Source organism: Falco naumanni, chromosome 1 (genome assembly GCF_017639655.2).
Source record: "Falco naumanni isolate bFalNau1 chromosome 1, bFalNau1.pat, whole genome shotgun sequence".
Lineage (NCBI taxonomy): Eukaryota > Metazoa > Chordata > Aves > Falconiformes > Falconidae > Falco > Falco naumanni.
In genome coordinates this window covers 66,620,052-66,628,957 of record NC_054054.1, presented here as the reverse complement: position 1 = coordinate 66,628,957, position 8,906 = coordinate 66,620,052, and the positions used below count along the sequence as shown (strand labels likewise).

Sequence of the window (8,906 nt, the reverse complement as noted above, 5' to 3'; positions counted from 1 at the left end):
TTCTGCCTCTCTTACCTGCTGAGCTGTTTCTTGCCCTCACCTTTCTTGAAAGGTGGGCACCCAGCCCCCGGAGGCCGCATGCCCCCCCCCCCCAGCACACAGCCAGGTCTGCCACAACACTGGGGTCCTGTGCCCTGCGCCGGGCTGTGGCCACACGGCTGGGAGCTGCAGAGGGAAAACCCTCACCATAGCGCTGAGCTCGGGGGGAGCAGCAGCCCTGCAGGGCTCTGCTGAGGTCCATCAGCATCTGCTTGCTGAACAGGTCTTGGCTAAACAAGGCTTGGCTCTCAGGCCCCGCTGAGCCACCACACCGCTGCAAAAATGCAAAACCCCACCAGTCCCTGCCCTGAAAATAGATCTGTACCTACTTCCGTTGCTGCCTGAACGAAAGACGTTTTAACCGTGCTCATATTTGCAGGGCATTTCACCAGCATTTGCAGGGCATTTCACCAGCTGTCCTTCCCCTGCGGCAATTCTGCTTCCCTGAGGGCGCAGGACACCTCTGCCGCATGGAGAAAGTCACTTCGGGTTTTCCATCTCTCTCCAGATTAAAGGTTGTTGTATTCAGGGCAGGGATATTTTGGAGATGCTTCCTTGCTGGCCATTTCCCTCAGAACAGTTTTATTCCTAGACATGTGTGTCGACAGGCGCCCAGCTGTGTGTGCTGGAGAATTACCGCATACCCCACCCTGGTGCCGGCGCAGCCCCCCGCATGCTGCCTGTGTCCGGCGGGGCTGCAGCTGGGTCCCTGCCCTAGAGAAGGCAAGTCTGGTTTGTCTATGTAGATGAAACAAGGTGGCAAGCTGCTGGGCCACCAGGCACGGACTTGTTTATGCAAGTACTAAGACAGGGTGAGCCCTTCCAGCCTCCTCCACAGGTGCCAAGTTGTCTTTGTGCCTTTACTGGCTGCTCTGGTCACTCAGCCGCTGCTCACCGTCCCACCTGTTTGCTGGTGCTATTGGTACCATGGCTCTAGGGTTTCAGAGGGGCTGGAAACTGAGTGCCATGGTGTTGCAGCAATGAGGATATTTACAGAGCCCTCGAAAGGAGGGTTAGGGGAGCACCTGGAGCCAGTGAGCACCCGGTGAATACATCCAAAGCAGCCCCCGAGCTCCCAGACTTCACCAGGGTGACACCCATGAGCCAAGCCCCGGGCAGAGCGAGGGCTGGGCACTGGGGCTGCCGGGATGGCAGGCAGAAAAGGGAGGTTTTGTCAGCACCGCACACAGCGCGGTTTCATCCTCACTGACCTCGGCGGACAAAGAACAAAAGGCGGCAGATGCCAAGGAGAAGGTTTTAGCTGCCTGTGGAGCCTTCCCGTTACGGCTGGCACGGCTGAGTAATGCTCAAAAAACCCAAGAGGCAAACAGTGATAGGGGCTGTTTATCTTTTTATTATAAATTTAGTATGAATGACCAATGGAAAAGTCACAATGGAGTACCAAGAACATTTTATCAAAATTTTAGCAGCATTTAAACAGTAATAGATTCCCAACCTCCTCTGGGCACCCCTTGCCCTTTGCTTCCCCACCCACAAAACAGTAACCTTCACCCAAATGTGCTTTCCAAAGCCGTGCAGGGGATGTAGCTAGCCATTTCCCCCTGAGCTGCCGTGAAAAAATTTCATCCCAAATGCTGGTTACCATGCAACCGCCATCCATGCACAGCCAGGCTCCCGTCCCACCCCTGCAGCACAGCGGGAAGCTGCTGAGCTGTGGCGCGGGATGGGACTCGCCAACGGGACCCAGCATCTGCTCGCATCCTTGCCATGCTCCTGACATGCCAGCCCTTGTGTGGGTCAGCACTCCCACGGGCACCCACACCTTCAACCACACCACCAGGGCTAAGCCCGTTCCCTACCCGCTGCTGCCCTTCGGTTCTGTACGTGGGGGTGCCGCGCACCCCACAGTCCGGCTCCTGTACCTGAGAGTGTGTGGTTGTGGCTGGATGGACAGAAAACGAGGAGACTGACGGTCCGTTCTCCTGCTGGAATTGATAGCAGGGCAACCGGGAGCGGAGACTTGAAGGGGAAAGGTAGAAGGTGAGCAGTGACGTACTTCAAATTCAACCCACAAAATGAAGTCAGTCTAATATCAGCTAATGTGGAGAACTGTGGTCTGCCTACTAAGTAACGAGAACTAACTTTTTTGTGCGTGCTTTTTTTTTTTTTTAAAGTTACAATAAGACATGAACAGTACTAATCCCAGCCTCGCTGGCGGGAGCTTGGTGAAAACAACATTGAGTTAGAGGTGGGGAAACACAACACACACTCACACGTGTAGACAACGACATAGTATTGGCAAGCTATTCCCCTGCTTCTTTGGTACTTCCTAAACTTTCTTATCCAAAATATATAAGGGAAATGCACCATTTAAAAGTTACTGTTTGTAAGTATTTACACAGCCATAACCATCATGCTATGATACACAAAGATCAATATGATATGAACAAAGTTATTTTATGAAAAGCACTTCTGCACATTTTTATTTTGTTCCAGTATCTTAATAGCTTTAAAAAAATTCATGTGTTATGCAGTCCTGTACCTCGCTTCTTCTTATATCAAATGGACAAGAAACATTTCCTAATCCACACTCTTCTTCAAAAGATTAAAAAATTGCCACCAAAATGATACACTATGTACAAATTTTACTCAATATTAAATTCTAGGCAATTATTTTCACCCCACTGATAATATAACTTAGGTATTGTTACCTACTATATGCATATATATTTCTTTAATATATAAGAAATGGCACCACATCACCATGTCACCAATATGACACATTGTTATGTACAGTAGATAAGAAGTTAGATATGGAAGATGGATCCTCTCTGACTGGTTCTTTCATGGGAACGCTTCTCCCCTGGGTAGTAGCTTGGCCATTTCCCCTTTTCCCAGCGGGGGAGGCTCCTCAGATGTAAGGCAGGATCCCGTACATCAGCAGTGCCATCACTCCAGCGCTGAACAAGCCAGCTACCGGCACAGTCACAAACCATGCCAGGAAGATGTTGCGGAAAAGGCGCCAGTCGACAGCTTTCTTGGAGCGGATCCAGCCGACGGCCACCACGGAGCCGACCTTGGGAGCGTGGGGAAGAGAGAGGGAGACGAGATGTGAGGGGTAGGTCCAAGCAACAGTAACATGCCCACGGCCACACCAATGCCAGTCAGCTGATACCAGCTGATACCAAATGTTCTGAGATAAAGGATCCCCTGATGATACTGATGGCTCTGTTCTGGTGGGGTCACAGGAGGGCGACGCTTCCAGGGTGCTTTAACCTTTATTTTGCAATGATCTCCTGCTTTTCCACAGGTCTCGGGGGCAGCCAAAGGAGAATAAATGTTTGTGGGTTTTTCCCTGCCCTGCTAGCTCCCGGATCAGCCATGAGTGCAACCGAGGCAGCCCTCCACCTGCCCGGCACCTGGCTTAGTCTGTAGGGAAGAGGGCAAGCATCCACGGAGTCTGGCCAGGCTTTGGTCTAAATGATAAAAACCCTGGGGAAGTTGTTTTTGAGGCTCTGCTGGAGAGTGTGGCATGGGGCCAGCTGCGATAGCTAGTACGGTTCCTGTCCCACTTGCCTGTTTGTTCTCTTGCTGGTTTGGGATGTCCTGCCTGTTCACCCAGCAGCTGCTGAACTCCTGCAGCTTATAGTCTCACATATGGAGCTGACTCCAAACCGCACCTATGTATTTCAATACTGTGGGCTATAAACAGCCATGGCAATGTAAGCAGCTAAGCTCACCCTGGAACAGCAATGGTAACTTGGCAGGGGGCAGACAGACCATGCAAGGTTAGATCCAGTACAGCTACCTACATCAAACTCACCAGCCCAAGCCTTCTGAGAAAAAACAGCCCTTCTGGACCACCCAGCCAAGCAAAGCACACAGAGCTAAAATCCTCCTTGTGGAAAAAGACATCAGCCTGATGCTATGGGGCATGCAAACTGCACGGACATCAAGAGGCCTGGCTTCAGGTGGGCAATGGATAAACCACCAAAATATCCTTCAAAGGCACTGCTGCCAGGGCAGCTGGGTAGGTCAGTGTTTTTGAAGACAAACACGCTGTGGCATGGGCAAAGCTACAACCTTTTCTTCCTTCAAATGTATTTTCAGTTAATGAGCTTGGCTATAAACACAGCAGATATTTTTTTTTTTTTTTTTAAGAAGGAAACTGGACTGAGAAAAACATTTCCAGTACAAAATGATGCAAAAACTTCAAAAACGCTGCATTCTTTCTGCCCTGGAAGTGGCCCTCCATGCTGTTAACGACAATGTGTAAATCAGTGAAAGTCTATTCAAAGCATATGGTAAAACAGCTAGAAATGTGGATGGAATACCCTGTTTTGAAGAAACTTCCAAGACACACCTGGGCTTGTGCTCCCTGAAATGCCATCCCTGCCTCCCCTTCCCTGCTTCTTTTCTTAATTAGGGTATCAGTCCCTACCTGTAGATTAGAAGATAGGCTGCTCCCCATGTGTGGTGCCAGGAAAATGATAAATGCTGGGAGGACAAGGAAGCAGGGAGAGACAGGACAGGCATACTGAATCTGCATCTTTCATTAACACCTATTTAACTTCTAACTACTGCTTTTTGCAGAAGAAGTTATTTGAGGAAGACCCCGTAACTCTAGGGAAATAAGACTCTGAAAAACACCTGTGACAGAACAAGGGAAAACTAAACTTGATACTCTAGGACTGAAAAGACCTCCCTCTAAAGCTTGACCCAATAAGGGAATCTGATACTACTTAATCTGAATATCCCTAGCGTGGGCAATACGCTATTCTGTATTCAGGAGCTACAAGTGTATTTAGGAGGTGCCCAGCTAAGAGGAATCCTACAATTCTGACTATATCAAAGCATTAACCTGAGGAAACTTTGTTTTTCAGCAGCTCAGGTGTTAGGCTCTGCTTTACATTTTGCACATCCTTAGCATCCACCTGTCATGCTTGCAACAAGAAGCATTGCTTTTTGAGCTAGCCTGCAGCCTACGTATGACAGTCTCTGAGTCCTTCCTGAAATTTAAAAGGTATCAGCAATGATGGCATTGGTAATCTGTTTTAAACATTATTAAAGTTTAGTTTATTAATAGTGATTTTGATGGACTACAGGTTAGGAGAGTAGCTAAAACTTGGGTGTAGGGACACTACACCGTCTGAAGAATTTCAGATGGTATCTACTTTGAGATTGGTTTGAAACCAGTGCAGTTTGCCTTCAGTATGCTCTGCTCAAAGCATTACAGAAATACTTTTGGCTCTCTTGTTCCTGTGCAATGGCACATCAGAATAACACACAGAACATGATAATTCTGTCACAGCAACACAGAATATTTTTCAAAACCCCAAAATCGTAATAGCAAAACCGAACTGATAAGTATGACCTCAGCAAAGTTGCTTTTGCACAGAAAAAGCATTTAACTCCTGCACTCTGATTTTATCCGTAAGCGAGCACGTTCAATCTGTTAGAGCCGAGAAATGCCTGTTTATTTCTACATCTTGTATCTTAGAATAAATAGCAGGCAGTGTGTGTAAGATTCAATATGACCATTTGCCTACCTGGGCAGCAGAAAGGCAAGATACGCATTCACACCACACCAGCTTTTCAGTGCTAATTCCCAAAGGAGGTTGGAAGGGTACAGGCAGAGCGACGTGGCTACCATGTTCAGACTCACATATCCCTTTGGAGGATCAAAAGGTTAGGTCTTTCCCTCAGGCCCTCTTGGAGGCTTTCAGGGGAACTTTCCTCTCCCCTTTCACTTGTGGCGGGGATGATGATGCGGTTCAGGCTCTCAGCAGGCACTGAGCGTGGAAAAGCTGCTGGGCTGCAGATTTAGGACAGGCATATTGGGTGGTGGCCACCTCATGTAGACCAAACCCTCTGATTTAGGACCCAGTGCAACTCCTGATGTGAGAGGGTATGACAGATTTTTCTCAGAAGCTAATGCTTCCTGCTACCAGTCTCCAGCTTGCCACCCCATCTGCTCCAAGACCTGAAAACTGCCACTCAGAGTTTTCCTTCATTCTTGGTCTCCACTTTTCATTATAGTCTATTGTTTCACCTCAAACAGGTCTCCCTCTACCCAAGATGTTTCACGCTGCTCCTTCTTTGCCATCGGTTTATCTAGTTGCTGCACGCTCAGTTGACTGACACCCCTTCAGTAAGGCTCCCACTTTAGCAAATGCTATTCTGCTGTAGAGCAAATATTGGGGAAAGGAATACTTCCCACTCGCTGATGCCAGAGGCTTAGGACCAGGCTCACCCTGAATCCATTTTCTTTTTGATTTCAAGGGCAAAATAATTTTTCTGCTGATTTTTAAGGTGGTGTTTCTGTCTCAATGGCTGACAGCACTTTCAGAGAGGCATTCTCCCATGGAGCAAATGATACGTAACAGTTCTTTTATTCCTTCACTGGGCCCTTGGAGAAAACAAGGAATGCATCTGTTACAAGTGTTTGCTGTATCTTGTGTTGATCGCTTAGAATCTTTCAACTCATGATCTCATTATGCTGAAACACAGAGTCGGTTATAATAATGTGACATCCTGGAACGGTCTAACCCTATTGCGATGGGGATCTTCCTATTAAGAATGATCCATCTAATGAGATGCAGCAAACTACAGGGGAGCAGGTGCGGACTAACCACATCAACTGCTTTTATGGAAGTGTTTTTTGAAAAGAATTAGTTTGCTCTGCAGTTAGAAAAGACCAAACTTTTAACTGCATTGAGTCAATGAATACCTCCTAATGCTGCCCTCTCATTAACTTATGGCTTCCAAGACATTTTCTTTTTAAATTCAGCCCATTTGTCTGCACCCAAGTGTATTTTCTCTTTTACAATGAGTGGCTAGAAGTGATTCATGCACGCAACTGGGATAATCAAAGCTGTATTATTCTCTCTGGCAGATTCTTAATCATGCATTTGATATACCAGTCAGCTTAAAGGGAGGTGTTTTCAGGCTAGCATTTTTAGAACTGGATCATGTTGTTATTATTTTTCCCCTCCCTGCTTGATTCAGAGGCACCAGAGTTTGGCCAACACCAGGCAATCTGAACAGCCTTTCAGAGCAGCTCAGTCTTGGCTGCTTCTCAAAGAACTCTACACCAGAAGAAAGAGATGATTTTGCAGTAGAGGAAGGCTTTCTGAAGAAATAGTTTTCAGCAGAAAAAGGCTGAATGAACCAACTTGGGGCATTTTGCAGCATCGATGTGTGGATTTCATTGACTCTTTCACTGGAAACCAGGTCAATGTCACAGGCAAGGATGCCTGGCTTCTGGCCAGCCCGCCTGCCACGCTGTGGAGCAGTTAGTCCTGAAAACCTGCCTGCCCCAGCCAGAGCTGGAAGGGCTCCAAGGTCCCCAGGGTGCAGCAGTGAATCCTACAGGATCTGGCTCTTGTAGGGCTTGGTGGTATGTCCCGAAGCAGAGGGGCTTTGATGCTCTGCGGTCTCTGATTTCAGAGGGGCTTTCCCATGCCCTGCCAGAGGGTGAGGGATATAGACAGCTCTGCATGTCCAAGAGCTTGGGAGTCCATGGGGAAGCAAAGAAAGATGGGGTATTTGGCTGAGGAATTTCCTGGGGAACGAAATTCCAAATTCCCACTATGTTATTCCAACAGTGTAAATGTCCACGTGCTCCCTGTTGCCTACAAACGATATAAATGTCTTCTCACACAGCGTATATATGACACAATCAAATTCTGCTCATTACCCAGCTTACGTATGTACTTCAAACTGGTCTTTTTTAAAAAAAACCAAACCAACAACCTTGTTCAAATTAAAAGGGCCAGATTCTGTATTATAATGCACAAAAGTGAGGACAAGTTGGTTTAAAAGAAGAGAGACATTAAAATATTAGCTTAAGATGTAGCAGTGTTTTTCATACAGGTGGCTCTGAAATACACGTAACCGGGATCACACAAACTATGAGTCTACATTATTTTAATAGGTCTATATTAGTTCAACATGATCACATGAGGGTGAAAGACGTTCCAGACTTTTGTGCAATTACATATAACGCTGACTTTGCTTAGCCATACGAGCTTTAAAAGCAGTTCTTGTTATTTTGCGATCACTGCCTGCACGGCACATCGCATAGTGAAGGCAATCTGCAACGATCGGTATCTCTCGTATTTTGTTATGGTTTGTCCTAGCGATGTGATTTACTGATGTGATCACTGCAAACTCCAATACCTTGCAATGGGTGGAGCTTATTGGAATACCCACATTTGAGGCTACAAGTACCGTTAGCGCACACATTACTTCAATGCAAAATCCACTGTGAAGAAATAAAAAAAAAAAAAAAAAGACAGATGGAAAACCTGTAGTAAAAGAGTTATATGCAGGAAATCCCATGCCATGCACTTATCAAGAAAGTGAAGTATAAATGATGAATGGTGCGCAGCCTCTGAACAAGGGAGAAATGCTACCCAACCAGGTTCAAATGGCACCGTCGGAGGAAACCAGGCTCTTCCCTGTAATCATTTGCTTTAAAATTGAAGTCATGTTTTTGCAAGTGCTGTTTTTCTTTAGCCACAGCTACAAGGCTCATGCTGTGCTTGATGTCAGCAACTTTACTGTGACAACTCCAATGCGTTTTTTGGGAGCCTGATTATCTCCCAGTGTTGCTGGCACAGCTGAGACAGGCTGACGCACCTCCACCTAGCTGTCCTCCGTGACTGGCTGTTTTCCCCTCGCTGTGCCATTATCCGCTGGCTCGAGCGGCACAATTTTAAGATGAATAGTCCAGACTGCCTTGACTGCAGTCACTGGGCAAAGGCATACCTTGCAGTGTGTAGTACTGACAGGAAGTCCAACATTGGAAGCTACCACAACTGTGAACGCCGAAGCCAACTCAATAGTGAATCCACTGCGGGAAGCATAAGAAAACACTTCACAATCACTCTTTGCATCAGTCT

At 47.0% G+C, this 8,906-nt stretch overlaps 1 protein-coding gene across 7 annotated transcripts in view; it reads right to left on the bottom strand.

Annotated features, from left to right (window-relative positions):
- Positions 1-1,373: 1,373 nt before the first annotated feature.
- SLC20A2 (solute carrier family 20 member 2) overlaps positions 1,374-8,906 on the bottom strand; it is a 59,010-nt gene continuing 51,477 nt past the window's right edge. For 4 of the 7 annotated variants that reach the window (XM_040597518.1, XM_040597537.1, XM_040597527.1 and 1 more), the window contains 2 exons: positions 8,773-8,857; positions 1,374-3,076 (listed from right to left, as the gene is read on the bottom strand). In XM_040597518.1, the coding sequence (XP_040453452.1) occupies positions 2,912-3,076; positions 8,773-8,857 (250 nt within the window). In that variant the 3' untranslated portion in view covers positions 1,374-2,911. Of the gene's footprint in view, positions 3,077-8,181; positions 8,267-8,772; positions 8,858-8,906 lie in introns of all 7 variants that reach the window. The other 3 variants (XR_005828402.1, XM_040597557.1, XM_040597568.1) reach the window with 3 other exon arrangements.